Source organism: Taudactylus pleione, unplaced genomic scaffold (assembly GCF_031769625.1).
Source record: "Taudactylus pleione unplaced genomic scaffold, aTauple2 ptg000089l, whole genome shotgun sequence".
NCBI lineage: Eukaryota > Metazoa > Chordata > Amphibia > Anura > Myobatrachidae > Taudactylus > Taudactylus pleione.
Window position 1 is genome coordinate 161,299 of NW_028284491.1, and position 23,379 is coordinate 184,677.

The window sequence follows — 23,379 nt, forward strand, 5'->3', positions numbered from 1 at the left end:
ATAAATAAAGACAATATAAAATAATGCCACATCTCCTGTATATGCATGTACAGTGCATCCAGAAAGTATTCACAGCACTTCACTTTTTCCACATTTTGTTATGTTACAGCCTTATTCCAAAATGGAATAAATTCATTTTTGTCCTCAAAATTCTACACACAATACTCCATAATGACAACGTGTAAAAAGTTTTATTGAGATTTTTGCAAATTTAATTTAAAAAAAAAATTAGAAATCACATGTACATAATTCACAGCCTTTGCCATGAAGCTCAAAATTGAGCTCAGGTGCATCCTGTTTCCACTGATCATCCTTGAGATGTTCCTACAGCTTAGTTGAGAGTCCACCTGTGGTAAATTCAGTTGATTGGACATGATTTTGAAAGGCATAAACCTGTCTATATAAGGTCAACCACTTGACAGTTCATGTCAGAGCACAAACCAAGCATGAAGTCCAAGGAATTGTCTGTAGACCTCCAAGACAGGATTGTCTCGATGCACAAATCTGGGGAAGGGTACAGAAAAATATCTGCTGCTTTGAAAGTACCAATGAGAACAGTGGCATCCATCATCCGTAAATGGAAGATCGGAACCACCAGGACTCTTCCTAGAGTTGGCCGGCCGTCTAAACTGAGCGATCGGGGGATCGTGGGAGAAGGGCCCTAGTCATCAGGGAGGTGACCAAGAACCCGATGGTCACTCTGTCAGAGCTACAGCATTCCTCTGTGGAGAGAGGAGAACCTTCCAGAAGGACAACCATCTCTGTAGCAATCCACCAATCAGGCCTGTATGGTAGAGTGGCCAGACAGGAGCCACTCCTTAGTGAAAAGCACATGGCAGCCCGCCTGGAGTTTGCCAAAATGCACCTGAAGGACTCTCAGACCATGAGAAACAAAATTCTCTGGTCTGATGAGACAAAGATTGAACTCTTTGGCGTGAATGCCAGGCATTATGTTTGGAGGAAACCAGGCACCGCTCATCACCAGGCCAATACCATCCCTACAGTGAAGCATGGTGGTGGTAGCATCATGCTGTGGGGATGTTTTTTCAGCAGCAGTAACTGGGAGACTAGTCAGGATAAAGAGAAAGATGAATGCAGCAATGTACAGAGACATCCTGGATGAAAACTTTCTCCAGAGAGCTCTTGACCTCAGACTGGGGCGACTGTTCATCTTTCAGCAGGACAACGACCCTAAGCACACAGCTAAGATATCAAAGGAGTGGCTTCAGGACAACTCTGTGAATGTCCTTGAGTGGCCCAGCCAGAGCCCAGACTTGAATCCGATTGAACATCTCTGGAGAGATCTGAAAATGGCTGTGCACCGACGCTTCCAATCCAACCTGATGGAGCTTTAGAGGTGCTGTAAAGAGGAACTGGCGAAACTGCCCAAAGATAGGTGTGCCAAGCTTGTGGCATCATATTCAAAAAGACTTGAGGCTGTAATTGCTGCCAAAGGTGCATCAACAAAGTATTGAGCAAAGGCCGTGAATACTTATGTACATGTGATTTCTTAGTTGTTTTTTTAATTAAATTTGCAAAGGGAGGGTTAGGGGTAGGGAAAGGAAGAGGGTTAGGATACTGACTGCCAAGTGTAACCCTGTCGGGATGCCGGCGTCGGGATTCTGACAGCCGAGATTTTGAACGCCGGCAACCCGTATTGAACCCGAGTGAAGTATGCAGCATAAGAGTAACCATAGCACAGAGCCTGAGAGCAGTATGCGTAGTACTAGTAACCATAGCACAGAGCCTGAGAGGAGTATGTGTAGTAACCATAGCACAGAGCCTGAGAGGAGTATGCGTAGTAACTATAGCAGAGCCTGAGAGGAGTAGGTATAAGAGTAACCAGAGCATAGAGCCTGAGAGGGGTATGTGTAGTAACCATAGCACAGAGCCTGAGAGGAGTATGCGTAGTAACCATAGCACAGAGCCTGAGAGGAGTATGCGTAGTAACCATAGCACAGAGCCTGAGAGGGTATGCGTAGTAACCATAGCACAGAGCCTGAGAGGGGTATGCGTAGTAAATATAGCACAGAGCCTGAGAGAAGTATGCGTAGTAGTAACTATAGCACAGAGCCTGAGAGGAGTATGCGTAGTAACTATAGCACAGAGACTGAGAGGAGTAGGTATAAGGGTAACCACAGAACAGAACCTGAGAGGAGTATGCGTAGTAACCATAGCACAGAGCCTGTGAGGAGTATGCGTAGTAACCATAGCACAGAGCCTGAGAGGGGTATGTGTAGTAACCATAGTAGCACAGAGCCTGAGAGGAGTATGCGTAGTAACCATAGCACATAGCCTCAGACGGGTATGTGTAATAACCATAGCACAGAGCCTGAGATGAGAAGGTATAAGAGTAGCCATAGCAGAGAGGTGACATAACTGTAAGCGCCAGGGGTCCCCAGCCAGCTCCTGTGACATACGTCCAGCAGCAGGTGCCTGTATCCTGCCTGCACACGGTGTGTTATACATGGCACAGCACAGGCAATGTGGAGGCCTCATACCTGTGTGTGTAATATCCTCCCTATCAGATTCACACAGCCTCCCCTTCTATAAAGCGCTGAATCCCCAGTAGGTGCAGACCAGTCACAGCAGCGGCCTTACATGCAGCTATACCTCTCTTCCTATAGCGCTGTATGGGGCGGGGCGGGGGCAGCGGGACACACAGCCTGTTCCTGGCAGGGTCATCTGGTGCCGATCCGCGGTGAGTGAATCCCTGCACGTTATATATCAGGTCACACAAGCGCCTCAGCTCATCTTTCACATGTTTTTTTTCTACAAAGCCATGCTATCCCTGGTCATTGCTTCCTGCAGGGTACCTTCTCCTCTCTACTGCAGTGTCCTGTTATGTAATGTACATGCCATATGTTCTGGTCTACGAACGTGTCCCACATGTGACATTCATCTATGTCCTGCTCTATAGCGCTGTGTCCCACATGCGACATTATATACATGTATGTCCTGCTCTGTAGTGATGCGACATTATATATATATGTATGTCCTGCTCTGTAGTGATGATATGACATTATGCACATTTATGTTCTGCTCTAGTACGTTGTCCCACGTGTGACATTGTCAGTACGTCCTCCTATGCACTCAGGCTGCTTGCTGTGCCACTGCCGGCTGATGTAACATCCCGGGGCCTCATGTTTTTGTAGCCTGGCACTCACTCGTCACTCCTCCTCCTGCTCCCGAGTCACATGTACCCATCCATTCTCATTTGCAATTTTGCATCAGGCCTCGCATTGCAGCTGTGGTAGGGCATACATTCCCAATAAGTCACCCTGCAACGTCCTTGCAAATTATATAATCATAGTGCCACCTGGCTGTACACACTACCTCAGAAACTCAGTGTATGTAGATTGCGTGCGTTATGCAGAGAGCTGTAAATGCTTGAAAACCTGTTTTTTAAGAATGCCTATTACAAGGTGTCTTAAGTATGCTTTATGCTGTTCTAGTTATGTTCTTGTTATGCATGTTGTATAAGGTAGTGGAGGTATGATTGTATCCTTTGGGACTGAAGGTGTAATGTTCCACACCTGCACATGTCTGCATATTGTAGGTTCACCTGGTAAATGTAAGCTCTCATGAGCAGGGACCTCTTCCCTCATGTGCTTCTCTTTACATTTTCTTCTACTCTCTACTACCCATTAGGGCACCTAACACGGGACCGCCAACTCCCGGCAGCTTATTGTGAGTGCTTTAATCACTATTTCAGCAATGTATATAAGTCGTGTCCTTGTCCTGCACTGTAATGTACTGTAAGTTACTTGTTTCTTGTTCACCTATTAGTTCTATGTACTATGTAAGGCGCTGCGGAACACTTGTGGCGCCATATAAATAAAGGATAATAATAATAATGCAGCCAAGACTCAAGTCCCTATTAATTGAATCTGAAGAATATGTTTTACATATTTTCATTTTGTAAAATATGGTAGAACAACTCTCTCCTCCCTGTGCTAGTACAGTTCATCTATGGTGCATTCTCCTCATTGTTTGGTGACTTAATGGTGTTAAGCTATCTATTCAATCAATACTCCTGGGGAGAGTGGCAAGGGACGGGGTACATACCATGTTTTTATGTTTGAGATTAAAGATGCGTATCCACTACACGAGAGTGGAACGATTGTATGATACCAACATTGTAATCGTGCAAACGTTCATCATCCTGTGCAGTGGATAATGGGCCTGAATCAGAGCCGGACGCAATTAGCGCTCGCTCGTCCAGAAAAAAGGGGTGGCTTTTCAAATGAACCGTTCGCTCTTTGCGGTCTGTTCACGCCTCTAGGTCTGAACGAGCGAACAAAACTTGCGGTCGTTTTTTGGAAAAATACGCCCCCTGGCCGCTCGCATCCTACGTCATGTCCGCTATTTATTAGATTAATCGAGTACATCGCTCAGCGTATGAACTGTTCGCTATTCTTGTGGTTGGTTTTTGCTACCACAAATTTGCAAGCAGTTCTGGCTATAAAATAACCCAGTGACGTGGTCAGTGACGCTGCTGTATTAATTATTGACCTTTAAGTACGCCTGCGTTCTGATCTCCACTCCCCGTTATCAAGCACCTTCCCCTATTACCACCCACATACGCCTCCTCATGTCATTAAAAATAGCAGGCATTCGCTATATAGCGAACAAATGATTTTCGGCCGCACTGACTGGTTCGCGCATGCGTATTAAAAACCGTACGCATGCGCAGATGGGCGAACATCGCACGGAACGAGCGTACTGCCGCTTACGAGCGGCTCTGAATCAGGCCCAATGTGCCCAGACTGAACGATATGCCGTTCAGTGCTGGCACCCCCTCCTTCATCCCTGAACATGCACAACCTGTCGATATCGACAGGTTGGCCTGCATGTTAAGGTGATGACAAATGCCGATAACGACCAGCGGGAACGCACATCGCTGGTTGTTTTCAACATTTTACTGCACAATTAATGAATGATTAATGAGCGATTGAACGATTAAGATGTCGTAATCGTTCAATCGCTCATTTTTCTAATTTAGTGGATACGCGCCTTAAGGGATCTATGTACTAATGATCGCAGACCAGAAGCGATTTTTATGTACCTAACTCGCCTGGGATATTTTCATTTTTAGTATAAATATCCCGGCTATGTACTACAGGGAACTCGCAGGGACAGCGGTTGTAGTAACCGCTGTCCCCGCGTATTAAATCCCCGACATTTAGGAGAAGTCTTTCACAGAAATGAGAGACTTCTCCGGGGGAAGCTGACACAGGGCCTGATTCAGAGCCGAACGCTCTGACCAGACAGCTCGCTCTGAATCAGGGCCCTCCTCCATGAAAATGGAGCGTCCTCCTTGGACGCTCGCATAGCTGTGGGTGACCACCCACAGCTTATGCGAGTTTTCATGATGATGGTCGTGATGGTCAAGACCATCGCGACCATCGGACTTGCGACGGAGACCCTGCGGTAGGGTCTCGCTGCCGCAAGCCCTGGAGTGATTTTGGCTCTATCGGCTTCCCATGGGAACGCCTCCGTCTGGTAGCCACGCCCACCAAATGGGGCATGCTGTCAATCAACATCGACAGCACGCCCCCTTTGGTGCGAGACCCGGAGCGACGGAGAGCCCGTCGCTATCCGGGTCTCGCGCATGCGCACGACGGAGCTCCCTCCGTCGTGCGCATGCGCAGTGGGGCAACATCGACCCGCTTGCGAGCGTCCTGCGCTCGCGAGCGGGTCTGAATGACCCCCACTGTGCATAGCGTCAGCTTCCGGAACTGGCCGGGGACTACGAGAGAGAGATCAGAAGAGATCTCTCTCCTGCCCCTGGAGCTCCATAGGCTTACAGTGGTTTACACCATCTGCAGGCTAAACTCAGAAAGCTTTGCTTTTTTGGAGTTTAATACATAGGGGTCAGATCGTAATCCCCATTGATAATAATGGGGACTGCGATCTGCAGTGCTAATTAGCACTTTGCTGGAGATTTACAGTATGTGAAATCTCCTTCTTTGTGCTAATACTTCGAATCGATCTATAAAATTATGCAGAAACTGCAGTTTCTGAATAATTTTATGTATCAAACGGCTTGTACATAGGCCCCTAAATCCCTTTTAAATACACAAGGCTGAAAAAAAATAAATTCCCTCTTACACTGGGGGTCATTCAGACCCGCTCGCGAGCGCAGGACGCTCGCAAGCGGGTTGATGGTGCCCTACTGCGCATGCGCACAACGGAGGGAGCTCCGTCGTGCGCATGCGCGAGACCCGGCTAGCGACGGGATAGCCGTCGCTCCGGGTCTCGCACCAAAGGGGGCGTGCTGTCGATGTTGATTGACAGCACGTCCCCTTTGGTGGGCATGCCGGGGGCGTGGCTGCCAGATGGAGGCGTTCCCATGGGAAGGCCTACCGTCTGAAGCCGGCCCCACTGACATCACTAGTGATGTCAGTGGGAGTGATTTTGGCTCTGATAGAGCCAAAATCACTCCAGGGCTTGCGGCAGCAAGACCCTACCGCAGGGTCTCCGTCGCAAGCCCGATGGTCAAGACCATCGCGACCATCATCATGGATGCTCACTATAGCTGTGGGTGGTCACCAACAGCTATGCGAGCGTCCAAGAGGCCGCTCCATTTTCATGTAGGAGGGCCCTGATTCAGAGCGAGCGCTCTGGTCAGAGCGTCCAGCTCTGAATCAGGCCCTCTGTGCTAACCTTTGTTGACCAAAATTGCAGTCAGCTCTCTCTTATGATGTGCTTGGGTTCCTGTTTTTCTTGTCTGCTCCTGTACTCTGACCATTCATTCCCATTAGTGTCATGGGGTACATGCGTGTGTCACGGGGCTAGGCTGCAGGCTCAGGATACAGGTATGACACTTGAATAATTTGCCATAGGGAGAACATTGTTCCCTGGCTCCTAATCTTCAAATTGGGTCTTGAGACCCCTTTCTTCCTCAAAGCTTTCCAGCGCTCATCCTAACCCACTACTCAAAGTTCCTTCCTCACAATCCAGCCCTTGTGTCGCCGCTGTTTGTTTGCCCCTCCCCTTTACAATGTAAGCTCTCACGAGCAGGGCCCTCTTCCCTCACGTGCTCCTTCTTCCCTTATATTTTAATTTACAACAGCACCTAACACATGATTGCTGACACCCTGCATGCAGCACTGTTATGCAGCAATTTTTATAACTCCTGTATTTGTGTACTATTAATAACTGTTTTTCTTGTGTGCTCATTTGTTTATGTACTTTGTAAGGCGCTGCGGAACCCTTGTGGCGCCATATAAGTAAAGGATAATAATACAATGCGTATTATTAGGGCAATAGCCGGGTATGTGGAGGAGCTGCTGCTGCTTAATGCCTTCGCACCTGCAGTGATAAATGTATAGATGGTGCAGTTATTTTAAGTTGACTGAAGGCTAATTTGATAAGTTCTACTTAAAAACAAACTGTTATTTATAGGTAATACAGATATCAATCTGTTTTAGTGCATCCAACGGGGAGGCTGCTGTGGGGAGGCTGTGCTGCTCCTACAAGAAGCTGCCTGTATAAAATAAGGGTGCCTTGGTTGAAGAATGTACCTGGACGGGGCAGATATTGGGGGACTCTCCTCCCAAGGAAGCCTTGTTTATTTTATTTTTAAATACCACTAAGGCATCTCCAAAATTATTAGAATGTATAATACATGGTGGTGAAAGAGAAAGTTCTAAAGCCTGAGATCTCTAGTGCTAAAGGTGCGTACACACTAGACGATATTTTGAACCATTTGCCCGATTTTGACGCATCGGAACGACAAATCTTGCAAAATATGTCCCAATCGTGAGTGTCCACTCATGATCACAATGCCGATGCGCATCCCCGCGGGTCGTACATCGCATCTTCAGATCTTGCCTACAGCAGGCAAGATGTCACAGTCCGCTACAAGGGATTCCTTAGTTGGTGGTCTGGGAGCCGGGGGGCTAGGGTGGTTAGGAAGCAACTGATGGAGTGTCAGTAATGATGTCCTCTTTATTGGTCAAACGCAGGTGTTGGCGAGATCTAACCAGAGGCACAAAATCTAACCCACTTGAAGGTTTTCACCAGTGACCCCTCCAATTGGGATTTGGGTTTCGCTGCACCAAGTGAGCAGGTCACGGCCCTCTGGTCAGGTACCTGGGAGTGATGAGAATATAACTTTTATATGGACTACAATGAAGGGTACTTGAAATGTGAGAGCACTGGTGATCCGGACATAGGACTGGAGCAGGAGAATAGCACTAGGAGTCAGTACACGGATGCTGTGGTAAGTACACATGCTGGTGATCCGGACGCAGGCACAGGTGCAGGAGAATAGCACTAGGAGTCAGTACACGGATGCTGTGCTGAGTACCCCGCTGGTGATATGGACGCAGGACTGGTGCAGGAGAATGACGCTAGGAGTCAGTACGCGGATGCTGTACTGAGTACACACGCTGGTGATCCAGACGCAGAACTGGTGCAGAAGTAGTTATACTGGAGTTTCTGCACAGAGACAGGTGCTGACATATACACAGGAGAACTAGACGCTGATTAGTGCTGGAGTTTCAGCACAAACACAAGTACTGAAGAAATCGCTGGAGGAGTCTGATCCTGAGAAGGACTGGAAGGAGTCACTGGAAATAAATAGTATAAAGCTAGGAGCGAATCCAGACACTAGGATATAACACTGGTAGGAAGGAACGTGGAATCTGGAAAGCTGCAACAGCTAGTAATCACTGGAAGCAGCAGCTTCCTGTTCCTGGAGTCAGACTAAATACCCTTAGGTAGTTGGTCATTCTATCAGAAGATCAGCTGAGTGACCGCAGGACTATTATTGAGAGAGACTGGTCAGGTGATACGGACCAACATGGCTGCACCCATGCCCGCCACCATGGGAACCAGGACGCACGCATCAAAGCCCTAGCAGACCCCGGGGAGAATACTCAGCCCACCACTCACCTCCAACACCTAAGCTCAAGGACGCCGGTGCAACGGTGGGTAGCGACGGATCCCAAGCCGCTTCCTGACACAAGATCTGCCAATCTCGTTAACAAGATTCAGGTCATTGGTCAGATCGTTTGTCAGATTGGACAGTTTATGTAACATGTCGTTTGTCAGGGAGTGCAGGGGAGTTGCCGGGGGAGTTCAAGGGAAATCGTTGACGACATTGCATCTTTCGCGAGTCGTCTAGTGTGTACGTACTTTAAGCCTTGGGCATATCCCAACAAGATTACTTTGCCCTTCAATTTCAGAAATATGTGTATTTATTATATTTCCATTGTTGCAGTTTTCTGATCTCAAACAACTCGCCAATATAGGATAAGTTACCTTTGGTGCTCTCATCAGATAAGATACTTTGTTGTACAGTATGTACTTTCTGTGTAGTACTGTAGGTGGCCTGGAGATCTTCACAATTGTCCATTGTTCCATGGAAGACTGCATACATAGCTTGTTTCTTGCTCAGGGAGGCAGGGGTTCTTGTTTTGAAGGGTGCACTACAAATGTGGTTAAAGTCCTGGACAGATTATTCTGATTCACCAAAACTGTTGTACCCGGCGAAATGTTAAGTTAATTATTGATATTTTCATGTTATGTTACACATTTACCATAAGTCCTAATAGTTATACTGTCTTATATAAAGCAAAGAAGGGATTTTTCCAGACCGTATTACAATTGATTGCTTAATTTAATTTAAAACTAAGCCTATGGGTACAACATCTGGCCCAGATCATCCCGGATCCAATGTAGAAGAAGATTGAAAACATCTGCTTTAGAGCGATCAGTGAAGTCTCCACCAGCCTCCTTAAATGTACATGACTAAAGTAGTAGTAGTAGTAGTAGTAGTAGTAGTTTTCATAGGGTGTTTATCTGACACCGGTTTAATACCATTTTATGGAAACTAGAAACTTGACGGTAATAATGATAGAAATTATATTTGCAGCTCCCAAGTATCTCCTGTGCATCAACACTTATATCCAAGTGAGAGGGAATTTTTATAACCAGTTCATATTTAGTGCTATAATTTTCTAATTAGAGGAAACTGATTATACATCTGTATTGTTTTGCATTATAAGTAAAATATCACGAAAAACAATATACTAAATATAGGATATTATATGGGCATAAGGTGTACACTGCAGTATTAAGGAAACAGTCTTGGAAGTGCTTCCCAAATTCCCAAATTTTATATTGTTGGAATTAAGACGGTATCCAATTAGCCTCGCTAAAGTAGTGCTGCCAATGGATCCCTGCGAGGCTATCCAATTAGCCCCAAAGTGCCGCCTGATGCCAGTACTAATCGTGGTTTTTGTTTTCAGGACCTAATGTGTCCCGAAAAAGAATTCACGAAAAATTATATTTTATTTTTACCACTGCAGTGGTGAGAACACATATGTCTATGAGCTCATCACGGATCCTATGTGTTTTCACCCGAAATGTCCTATTTTTTCGTCCAAAATAATAGGATATGGGGGGGAAAAAACATCGGCAAAAACGGGAATTAACTATCGGCGAAAAAAATCCCCATTTTCTGCCCCAAAATAATATTCCGACAAATTGGATACTGCACTATGTCTAAAAATAGCCTGTTGGCTATGATTTTCCTTGGTGTTTCCTCCTTAAGGGTGTCTACACTTGAATATAACAATCTGGTGCCATACCCACTAATCCCCTATATGTACTAACCCAAAATACTTACTCTGTCATCTATACTAATAAAGTTGATTACCAATAGGCTTTCAATTACATCTTGCTCAGTGTAGAATGACTCATATCTACTGTTACTGAGGACCTGTGGTACCATAATGTATAGGAAAACTGACCGGAGGGTCCAGGTTTCGAAAACTACTGCAAGCATTTATCTGGCGCCAGCTGGCATTTTTACACACATTGCATGGTTTATAGTCTGTTACCAAAGTCTTCCAGCAGAGGTACTCCCACAGGTGGAGAAAAACTTTTAATAAAGAAAACATTCTTACTTTGCCTGTCTGGTTAGTTAAAGTTGATAATCTTGTTATTTTTGCTTTTAGATAGAGACAAACCAAGCAAAACATGTCGCCAAATTCGGCCATACAAGCTGCAATAGATCTCACTGCTGGAGCTGCAGGTAAGTCACTTGTATCACTGTAACAGCTACAATATATCGATTTCAGGACAAAAATACAAGCTGTCTGTGCTGTTGTCTTTAATTACCATTAAATAATCTCTATCAAGGTGGAACAGCATGCGTTCTAACTGGACAACCGTTTGACACCGCCAAAGTGAAAATGCAGACGTTCCCTAACCTGTATAGAGGCCTTATAGACTGTGCAGTGACAACGTACAATCATGTGGGGTTCCGAGGCTTCTACAAAGGAACCAGCCCAGCGCTTATGGCAAATATAGCTGAAAACTCAGTACTCTTCATGAGCTATGGCTTCTGTCAGAGGATTGTGAGGTATATTGCTGGATTAGACAAACATGCAACACTAAGGTGAGTCAGAGAGTGGTGCCTTCATGAGAAGAAATTGCCATATATATAAAAATAGAAAGTATGTATACTGTATCTGGTCAGAGGGTCGACAGTAACCATGTCGAAATTCATAATGTCAACATTAGAATGTCTTCATCTGAAATGTATACCCTTTATATACACAGTGCAGCAGTGCACTGTACATTATACGGGTTGGCTACGGGATTCAGACGGTCCAAATACCGACAGCTGCTTCCCCGCAGTCAGAATCTCGAAAGAATTAGGTAAGTATCCTAACCCACCTTTCCCGCAGCCTAACCCTAATTCCCCCCGCAGCCTAACCCTTACCCTAGTGAATAACCCTAACCTTTAAGGTGCTCCCTGAGCGATATCGTGTAGTGTGTCCCCGGCAGGCTGTGCTCAATGTTGTTCGTGACATTGAGCACACCCGCTGAACGATATCATTAACGATGTCATTCAGCGCCGGGCTCTCTCCCCCCATTCCCTGACATGCAGCAACCTGACGAGGCCGTCAGGTTGTGCTGCATGTTCAGGCGATGGACAATGTCGGAAACGACCAGCAGGAGTGCGCATCGCTGGTCGTTTCCGACATAGAAGTGCATGATTTGTGCACGATTACTGAGCGATTGCACGATTACGATGTCGTAATCGTGCAGTCGCTCAGTAATATCGCCCAGTGTGTACCCACCATTATACTTGCTGTCGTGTTATCAGGGGTCAGGATTCTGGACCCGGGATTCCGACTGTTGTCAGGATTCCAGCGTCCGGCATTCTGACTGCCGACACACAACGACTGCTGGGATGCCGACTACATCCCCATTATACAATACAATGTTTTGTGCAGTAGGTTTTACATGTAGCATTTGGATTAATGCTATCTCTACTTATGGAAGGAACGTTGTAAAATATATTATTGATATAGTACTTGTGATTGTTTGCAGTGATCTCCAGAATGCAGCAGCAGGCTCAGTTGCTAGTATTTTTTCCGCCATAGTTCTGTGCCCAACGGAGCTGGTGAAATGCCGACTGCAAGCCATGCATGAGTTGAAGGTGTCTGGCAAGCTAGCACAAGGACATAAGTAAGTTTGGATCAAATATATTGACAATGAAGAAATCATGTTAAGGCGCACATCCACTACCAGCTTAAAATGAGCGATTGAACAATATCGCTATCATTCAATCGTTCATTAGTCGTTCCGCAAATCGATCATTAAAATGTCGAAAACGACCAGAGATGCGCGCTCCCACTGGTCGTTTTTGACATCTTATCATCGTCCGAACATGCTGGTCAATCTGCCGATAGCGACAGATTGTCCATGTTCGGGGATGAGGGAGGGTGCCTGCACTGAACGACTGATCGTACAGTGTAGGCACAGCACAGACTGTGAAACGACTGTAATCGTACAGTTGTTTTACAGTCTGCTAGTGGATGTGCCCCTTTACACTTAGGACTCAATGTATTGAGTAGCTCATCCTACATATTCGGAGCCCATACTTGTACTTATGTGTACTTATGTAAACCTATATCTCTCCTAAAATCTTCCTTCTACAAGCAATGGCATTAATTCACTGATATGCTAGGTATACTCACAGATAATTACAGGAGAGCAACGTTGCTCATTCTGCTGTGCACCTCTATGGGTGTACGAGGTAAAACGAGTGATGATTTTGCCGCTGTTACGAGCTTTCCTAAGCCAGCAGCATGGATAATTGGATTGCCCCCTATTAGCCTGCCTGATTTCTGGTTCTGTTCCTGGCACATTCAGTCGCCAGCTGTCCTAAAGACAGGAATTAATAAGGACAATAACTTTTTCTTATTGGTCATTTATACAATAACGGAAACTGCACCCAAAGCCTGTTCCCCTGCTTAATGAGTTAGCTGACTTACATACTCAGACAGAGCCAGTGATTATATAGCTGTGATCCCATATAAATGAAAGTGTTTACTTATATGGCCATATGGAACTTGATCAGACATCTTCCAAATACAGAATCATTAAATCTTAGTGTCATGTCTTTAGTTTTGTGCATAGGATTCTCCATCGTGAATGTAATGTCTCTTTGTGTCAGTACAGCGTGGTCAGTGGTGAAAGACATTGTACAGCGTGAAGGTCCCTTCGGCTTCTATCAGGGCCTGACCAGCACAATATGCAGGGAAATGCCAGGGTATTTCTTCTTCTTCGGTGGCTATGAACTGAGCAGGTCTTTTTTTGCTTCACAGGGGAAATCAAAAGATGAGCTTGGTGAGTATTATAATATTCAGGTGCTATAAAGATCTTGTATTGTAGATACATAATAACAATACTTATATGGAGCATGATACACAAAAACTATTGTTTAAAACCTACCATTTTGGCAATGTTAGCACCAGATGTAAATGTGATATCTAGGGGATGCCTAAACCCCCTATGGCAGAGGTTCCCAAATGCGGTCCTCAAGGCTCCCCAACAGTTCAGGTTTTAGACATATCCATGGTTGAGCACAGGTGTTTAAATCAAATTGACTGACTTATTAAGTCACCTGTAGTCAAGCATGGATATCCTTAAAACCTGGACTGTTAGGGTGCCTTGAGGACCTAGCTTGGGAACCTCCATCCTATGGCATTAAACTAGGTACATATAGCAACGTCAGACAAGCTACAGTGCAGGAACAAAGGTGCACTATACAGAGCATGAGATGGGGTGTGGTATACAATGTTCACATTCTGAATGTCAACATGGAAGTTATGTTGACATGCACAAGCGTTTGTACTGTTGACATTCACAATGCTGACATAATGACCATATCGACATGTTCCCTATCGACATTCCGTTGTTGATATAATGACTACATACCCACGAGATGCGTAGGAGGAGACGTAGAGGCAGGCAGAAGGCGCTTGACTGACGTGAGCAGATGGATAAGATAGAGTAGGTAGGAGATCTGAGGAACCTGTCTGTGAGAGCTTACTCCAAATGGGGTGGACACAAATCAGTGTGATACAGAGTGGATAAGTAGGTTTGGGGGGAGGTAGGAGAGGTCTAATAGGCTTTGATGGGAAAAAAAAATTCTAGAGAACATTTCAAGCCTTGGAGACTGGTGGATAGTCTTCTAGGGATCGCTGGAAGAGAGAAGAGGGCGGGAGAGCTTGTGGATGCATATGAGGTTGGAGATGTAGGGAGAGAATAGTCGCTGAGGGCTTTATAAGTGTGGATGAGGAGTTTCAGCCAGATTTGGTAGTTTATAAAGAGTCAGTGGGCAATTGTCAGAAAGGGAGGACAGGCGGAGCAAAATGAGATGATCAGCAGCATTAAGTATGGATTGTAGAGGGACAGATGGATGAGAGGTTGTAGTGTTCAAGGCAAGAGATAATGAGAGTGGAGGAGTGTTTTGGTTGCATATAGGGTGAGGAAGGGTCAGATGATCCTGGATATGTTGCGAAGTTGGAAACTGCAGCATTGGGAGAGGGTCTGAATGGGGATTGAAGGAGAGAGAGTAATAAAGGATGAGATGTTAGTGTTGTTAACAGAGAGGAAGGGAGGTGTGGGGGCTAATACTCCAAAAAAGAAGACACAAACCAAAAAACTAAAATTACCGCTGCGCTAGTTCCACTTTATTAAATTAATTTAAATTGTGTTGATATCACACCATCCGCTCTCTATTATGTGAATAAATGGGGCTCAAATGTATTATATTAAAAATAGTTTTAGCTAACAATATATGTAAGAAACATGCAGATTTAATACAATTACAATAACATACAAAAATTAGATAAAAAATGATAGTTCAGCTCAAAGGATTTTAAAACATAGCACATGAAATACTATGTAGCTGGTGTATTGACCAAATGTGTAGCTATAACCTCTTAACATCTACAATGTTGCAGTTGAACATATGTGGTTGCGGAGGATATAGGTCCAAATTCTTGCATGTACTGTCTACTGTAGCTTAATAGCCAAGTAAGTATGATATCAATTCAAAGTAGCCCCGCTGGATTATAATAGAGTTACTCACATTAGTAAAGGTAAAGCACATATAGTACACTTCCACTTCCAAAGAAGGAGCACCTGGACCATTGCTGGCGGCCCAGCAAGGAAGATAGACAGACAGTTTGCATTGCTGTGTAGCTGATGTTGGTGCTGTGATATTAAAGGAGCATATCAGCGGGGAAACAGATGTTTCTTTTACAATGTCCCGTACTGCCGCAGGATAGATGGTCGGGTTGTCCTAATCCACTGGAGATAATATGCTGCAGCGCTCAAACAATTGTAGATGTGAGGTGTACACTTGCCGGTGTACATGTGCATCTCTGCCTCAATGACGTCTTGCTGATATGCTCCTTTGTTTAGTACATAGCGCCTTTACTTGTAGTTCCCTATATTTTCACTGTCCTTTTTGATTATTCTTTGAAAGAAAGTTGTATTACCAGCTTAATTTCCAAATCACATTTATATGTGCGTTATAGTGTCTCCTTTACTCCCAAGGTCCAATTGCCCTTATGACAAGTGGTGGCTTTGGGGGAATTGCTCTGTGGCTGGCTGTATATCCCGTGGACTGTGTTAAATCCAGGATCCAGGTGCTTTCCATCACAGGAAAACAAGCAGGCTTCATGGGAACGTTCTTGAGCATTGTAAAGAATGAAGGTATGAGTGTTTTGAAATATTACAAGGGAGATAGGGCCTGATTTGTTACGGATTGCAACTGCGAATGCAATAGCGATTACGCACGCAGTTCAACTGCGATAGTATGCTAATCCATTGCGATCGCAATGCCCTCACAGCATAACATAAGGATTCCCACTTTACTTACCACACATCCGTAATGTTTAGCAAGACTACAAAACCATCGGTACAATCGAGTACCATCGCACCCTCACGCACACTTGCACAAGCTCTGACCTTACTCAGAAATTGCTAATTTCATCGCACACTATCAGGCTTCAGGCTGCGCAGGCCATCATAGTGGATAATTTATGCACGCCCTTGCAACGGCGTTGAAATGCACTGGCACGCCTGCGTTCGCCCGACCAGCCCCCCTGTCACCACCCACAAACGGCACGTCGTGTTAATCACTCTGCGATGGGTATATGTAGTCATTGCGATCGCACTCCTGATCACAGTGGCTAGTTCGCGCACTGCGTTGCCTACGCATGCGCAGAACGCAACAATCGGCCATTGCGTGCGTAATCGCAGTTGCGTATGGTAGTGAATCAGCCCCATAGTACATTGTTCATAGAGAGGAACAGACTATTGGTCTATATAAGCTGAATTAAATTGCTTTAACAGTATTATCATTTACATAATCAGTTTAGTGGAACTTCCAATAAACACAGAATAGTAGTGCACCCCTGGCTTACACACATGGGAGCCCTTTGCGATGGCTCAGTGTAAGAAGTTATGTCACTGGGGAAATGGTACGCCTCTCTTGTGAGTTGATTCAATTTAGAAAATAGATACAACCATTGTATGTCAGCTACAGGAAACCCATAGAATTCATTGGGGCTGCCGTGCCGCAGGAACGCAGCTGATTTACAGTTTTTAGGGGTTTTACTGCATATTTTACTTTGATACATCCTTCCCATAATGACTTGTATACTGGAATATGAGGCTAGTGCCATACAGATAGTACATATACCTAGTGAAAATCTTCTGCATCCAGTAGGTGGCGATATATAGTCTTTCTTACATTGCTAGTTCCTGGAGGCCTCCTCAGGTTATGGACCTGATTCAGAGGTGGATGGAATTAAAACATCGGGCACAAGCACCTGATCTTTTAATTCTCTAGGCGATATAGCCTCCACTCTAGGCGATATAGCTTCCACTCTAGGCGATATAGCCTCCACTCTAGGCGATATAGCTTCCACTCTAGGCGATATAGCCTCCACTCTAGGCGATATAGCCTCCACTCTAGGCGATATAGCCTCCACTCTAGGCGATATATTCTCTACTCTAGGTGATATATCTGCTTTAATAACTAGCCTAACACAGCCATGACTGAAGCGTTGTCAACCTGCTCCCCTCTATGTAAAATGTTCTTCTATTCTATGTTGTTACCGCTCTGTGTTCATAAGAGGAGGTATTACCCACAGCAGTCCCCTGTTACCAGGAGGTGCTTTATGTGTTGCTGGTTGAGATAGACTTGTTTAGCAATGAGCCTATCTCTGCTCCAGTGGCCATTAGTGCAGCATTAACGTTCCAACATGGGATCTGGCCCCTTGCAAGTGGCAAGAGCCATTACACCTGTCTCTGGCAGGCAAGGGTCTTAATCTGTCAACAACAACTCCTCCAATCTATTTTAGAATGGAGAAGGCCCCTCCCATGAAGAGATCCAATACATCAGAGCTTACAGCAGCAGCACTCAATTTAAGTTTATTGGGTCCTGTATTGAAACACTGCAGGGATAATGGCTGTATGCTGTGCATGCACCCAACGTTATACAAGACATCAGGCATATGTATTGCATTTTTAGCAACAATCAAATATCCCCCGGGATATTGCTTTCTCCTGGTGCACAATTAGATCTGCTACATTTTACGTTTCCCAATCCCTTTTAGTTTTTTGCCACCGGGAATCATTAAGATGATAAGAAACAGGATAGATTTAAGGGGTCTATTTACTAAGCCTTGGATGTAGATAAATTGAAAAGTGATAAACTACCAGCCAATCAGTTCCTAACTGCTATGTCACAGGCTGTGTTTGAAAAATGACAGTTAGGAGCTGGTTGGCTGGTACATTATCTCCGTCCACTGTATCTCCATCCAAGGATTAGTAAACAGACCCCCTTAGACAGCTGCGAGCATGGAGTAGTTATTTTGGACAGAGAAAACTACGTGTCACAGTGGTCCTCCAGGTTTGCCATCTCAAAACTTAAAAGCAACAGCAAAATGAGGTTATCAGCCACCCAATACGCCCGCATGAGCTGGAGACCTCGTACAGATATTAAGTACATGATGTTTGTTACTAACAAATGTCCTGTAATTCCAGACAACAGCCAGCAAAAATGATCACCTTGGTTTATGGCTCCCATGCCTCCTGGCTTTTCCAAGACAGATCCCATTTTGTTCCCCCAACTCACAATTCTTCTTTTCCCATAACTTTTCCTCCTAATGAACCCAAACTAATAGGTCTATTAGGGGTATACTCTTCAATTTCTGTTTATCCTTATTTGGGATCTAAGTTGCAGTATGGGATGGTTTTTAGATCTTTGGAAAAGTTTAGTGACATGGGTGTCCTGGGTCTTTATCTCAATATACAGACACCGAAAAAGGAGAGATCAAAGTTTGTAGAGAGATAAAGCACCAAGCAATCAGCTCCTAACTGTCAATTTTCAAACACAGCCTGTAAAGTGACAGGAGCTTGATTGGTTGGTACTTTATGTCTCCCCACTTTATCTCTCTGCAAGGCCTGATACTACATATCCCCCTCTGAGAGTGCACAGAAAAGCAAGCATTACATTATGATCATTCAGTCTGCTCACACACAGTGATACAATTATTCAGGTACTGGGCCATGAAGATTTTCAGACTTGAATGACCATATTTCTGAAAGATCTTTTTAATTAAGATCTTGTTTATTTTGGTTTAGTATGATCGCATCATGAGAAACAGTTGTGTGTTTATGTGGGTAACTTAAGACAAAGTTGTGGAGAACTTTATTCCAAGCATATAATATATCATTCATTTGTTTAAATAATGGGATATGAAAGAAACATTTTCAGTTTAGAGATGGTTTATAAATATGATTCTGTGATCATACAAGATGAGATACAGATTTGATGAGTAATTACACTACACTGCTAAAATCCAAAGATGATTATAGTTACTACTGATTTGCCTCTTAATCATGCATTCATCTTGCAAGTACTCTATACTGTTTATGTAAATTAATAGTTGCATTTAAAAATGTTCTTGACTGCAGAAATTATAGCGTTGGTAACCAGAGGCAAGTGTAGAAATATGTAGTTACGTCAGATTTGTTTGTTCCTGGATCTGGAACATAAGTTACACACAGGGCTTGTGAAGAGCACATAAACAAATGTTCTATAGCCGTGTACATCTTCTCAGCATTGTCAGTCAAATATTATTGCAGTTTTATGTATATAAAAAACCCATACCACCATAAATTACATGGTATCAACACCGCCTACCTGGGCAAGTGCTGATTAGCACTGGGGTTCATCCTGGCACCCCTGGTAGTAGGTGCCAGGCAGGTTGAGAGTTAGAAGTCCATAATATGAAAGTCCTAGCTGCCATTGACTGCTTGGACGTGCTAGCAAATAACTTTAAAGACATTTTAGTTAGAATAGAACACCTTATAAGCGAATCATCTTCTTCCTGAAGTAGTCCATAGGGAAATATAAGCAGTCACAATAGAGAGAAGCAACTTGATTCTAGCAGAGCTGTGATGATGATAGACTGCATTGATTTGGACATGGACAGCCAGTCAGAGCAGTTTTCCCATGCTCCAGCCAATCGGACACTAGCTGAGCACATATGGACCCCTCATTAATTTGTGCACTGCACTGCTAGGAGCAAGTCCTGTTAGTCTGGTGGGTTTTTGGAGTTTGCTCCGTCATTTGCTATAGACTGGTTTTTAAGAGCATGCTGCACTTTCAGTACTTCTTCTAAGTAGACCTTTGTTGGGCCTAGGCCTATGTAAGTGCTAATACCTAATGACGCCCCGTTCACTGTGTAAAACAATAATCTCAATGTTGTATCAGTCCAGGCTGTAAATGCTGCAATCTCGGTTGATGTTTGGTGTTTAATGTAAGGTATGATGTGGCATAGATGTTGCCGCTGGTTGCACTCACAGGTACTGACTGCATGAGCATTGGGGCTGTCAATCAAATGAGCATGCAGCGATGGGACAACCATCAGACACAGCAACCTAGGTAAACATTATATACAATTAGTAAATATGTACATTTGAAGATAATCTATGATCATGATGCTTATTAGCCAACATGTCAGGTTCCTGCCAGGGACGCTGGAAGAACTCTCCACTACCAGCACTGGAATGGTTCTCACCACGTCAACAGTTAGAACAATTGAAATAGTATTGAACCAGGTGCTGATGGGCCGGGGAGGTGGGCCTGCTCAGTCCATTAGTGTTCTAAATGTCTTCAGCATGGTTTGGACCTCCTCATCTTATAATAATGTATCTTTACCTTACAGGAATCATCATGCTGTATTCGGGGCTGAAGCCTACACTGATCCGTGCATTCCCAGCCAATGGTGCTCTGTTCCTAGCCTACGAGTACAGCAGGAAATTCTTGATGCAGCAGATGGACTCGTATTGACCGTCGGCTCAGCTTGTCTACATGTTGTGCATCATCTCAGGGGTATGTGGCAGTGCTGCACACAATGAACACTATACTGTATGTGTCGCTCATGTTAGAGCTGACACCTGCTGCTGACCACCATTGTTGTGTCTGTTAATAGCTATCAAACAATACTTTAGGTATTGGAGTCTACTATGGTATAAATAGTGCTGTCCTTGTGAGAGGTGCAGTATGTATGTTATATATAAGTGATCGGCACCAGGATCTCATTTAAGGAACAAGGATGCCATGCAATACAGTTCTATGAAGGCTGGTAAGGAAACTGGGCACCAGATAAAAGTCTCAGGATACCTCATATGCACCACAGACATCCATAAAATAAAGGTTAATCGCAGTTTGAGTCGAGCTTAATTATACTGTTCTGCAAACACTTCTTCCTATTACCTTCTATGTAGCAAACCTGGTCAGCCACGGGGAGTACAGAGAAAATGCATATAGAACTGATGTGTCATTTCAATGGGGAGATAATGTATAGCCAGTAAAAGAACCCAGGGTACCTCAGTCTGTCGCCCACTCTGCCCATCCTTGCCCCTCTTTATCCGCTGATCAAGGACGCAGCCATAGGATCACTGGTGTGACCATTGATCATCTGAGTAATCCTCCGGTTACTCAGGATGGCCGATGTTTTTACACAGCCAGGGCCAGTGAAGGAGAAAACAGGGCCTACGCCCCCATTTTTTGTGATGCTGGGCGTATCTGCCCGTTCCCGGCCCCCAAACAAGTTTGAGATGCTGCGGCTTAGGGTGCACTGTGAGCGATCTAGCAGATACTTACTAGCACATGCACAGTACAGATCCTGCACATGCGCCGATCGGCCACCATCGGAGGTGTACACAATCCATCGGGTTTGCGCACAACTCTAAATCAGGCACAAAATTCCCTGATATGAGGCCAGATTCAGGTCCGGCCGGTATTGCACAGTCGCAAATATTAAAATTCTGCAAGAGGTGTCTATAGGAAGCAGATGCCTCCTGACAGCAGTGTAGCTTCCGTAGATGGCAACAGCAGGGGCCAGTCTGAGCAAGCTTCAGCCTGCGAGGCCAGGAAATCTACGTCCGCTGACGCAGACCCTGGCCTCAGCACTCCCGGATAATGGCCCTCATTCAGAGCCGTACGCTCTGAGCAGAGCGCACGCTCTGAATGAGGGCCGCCCTCCTAAAAAATGGAGCGTCCTCCTGGACACTCGTATAGCTGTGGGTCACCACCCACAGCCTATACGAGCATGCAGTTTGATGGCCGCGATGGTCTTGACCATCGCGACCATCGAAACTGCGAGCCGGAGCCTGCGGTTGAGGTTTTCAACCGCAAGCTCCGGAGTGATTTTGGCTCTATCAGAGCCAAAATCACTCCCACTGACATCACTAGTGATGTCAGTGGGCCGGCTTCTGACGGGAGGCGTTCCCGTGGGAACGCCCTGTCAGGGAGGCACGCCCACCAAAGGGGGCGTGCTGTCAATCAACATCGACCGCACGCCCCCTTTGATCAGACACAACGAGCGAAGGACTTTCCTTCGCTCGTCGCGTCTGGCGCATGCGCACGACGGAGCTCCCTCCGTCGTGCGCATGCTCAGTGCAGAACATCGACCCACTTGCGAGCGGACAGCCGCTCGCGAGTGGGTCTGAATCAGGGCCAATGTTTCAATTCAATTGGCGGCAGGTCCTCTGCTATATGTCCTTGATCAGGCAGAAAAGGAAGGATAATATAATCTGTCTGCTCCCTGGATACACGTTCTAACTCCCTTCTACAAGCGATCAGATGGGCTACATTATTGTAGGCCAAGCATTTAACAGTTTAACTAAATCTAGAATGGCAAAATGGTTCACCAGAGCAGGCTTATCATTATCAGAACTAGTACCTAAGTCTCTGGGCTATTCTAGTCTGTCACATGCAGACCTGTTTGGACCAGAGTATTTGTCAAGGTCTCATAATAAGGCTCTTGGGGCCTGATTCAGAGCCACTCGTAAGCGGCCGCTCGTTCGTTCGGAGCGATGTTTTCCCAACTGCGCATGCGTACGGATCGTAATACGCATGCGCGAACCAGTCAGTGCGGCCGAAAATCGTTTGTTCGCTAAATAGCGAATGCCTGCTAATATGAGTGACAGGAGAAGGCGTATGTGGGTGGTAACAGGGGAAGGTGCTTGAAAACGGGGAGTGGAGATCCGAACGCAGGCGTGCTTAAAGGTCAAAACGGGCGTTTTATGGGTGTGCATAATTAATACAGCAGCGTCATTGACCACGTCACTGGGTTATTTTATAGTCAGAACTGCTCGCAAGATTGTGGTAGGAAAAACCAAACACAAGAATAGCGAGCAGTTCATATGCTGGTCGATGTACTCGATTAATCTAATAAATAGCGGACAAGACGTAGGATGCGAGCGGCCAGGGGGCGTAGTTATCCAAAAAACGACCGCAAGTTTTGTTCAAAGAGCGAACGGTTCATTTGAATAGCCACCCCCTTTTCCTGAACGACCGTCCGCAAATTGCATCCGGCTCTGAATCAGGCCCTCAGATGCTTTGTGGTGCTAAAACCTGGAGCTCAAAGTAAACACATAATGGCCCTCATTCAGAGCCGGAATCTCTGAGCAGAGCGCACGCGCTGAATGAGGGCCGTCCTCCATAATTATGGAGCGTCCTCCTGGACGCTC

At 45.2% G+C, this 23,379-nt stretch overlaps 1 protein-coding gene across 2 annotated transcripts; it reads left to right on the top strand.

Annotated features, from left to right (window-relative positions):
• Positions 1–2,635: 2,635 nt before the first annotated feature.
• On the top strand, positions 2,636–20,974 carry LOC148527264 (mitochondrial ornithine transporter 1-like). Of its 2 annotated transcripts, XM_088469226.1 has the most exons (8): positions 2,677–2,701; positions 3,652–3,690; positions 10,974–11,050; positions 11,158–11,416; positions 12,358–12,495; positions 13,487–13,659; positions 15,880–16,038; positions 20,568–20,974. In XM_088469226.1, exons 3-8 carry the CDS (start codon positions 10,996–10,998, stop codon positions 20,690–20,692), a joined length of 909 nt encoding a protein of 302 aa, XP_088325352.1. In that variant the 5' UTR covers positions 2,677–2,701; positions 3,652–3,690; positions 10,974–10,995; the 3' UTR covers positions 20,693–20,974. The 2 variants fall into 2 exon arrangements, with proteins under 2 accessions (XP_088325350.1, XP_088325352.1); XM_088469224.1 differs by lacking the exon at positions 3,652–3,690 and having other exon boundaries at positions 2,636–2,701.
• Positions 20,975–23,379: the final 2,405 nt, after the last annotated feature.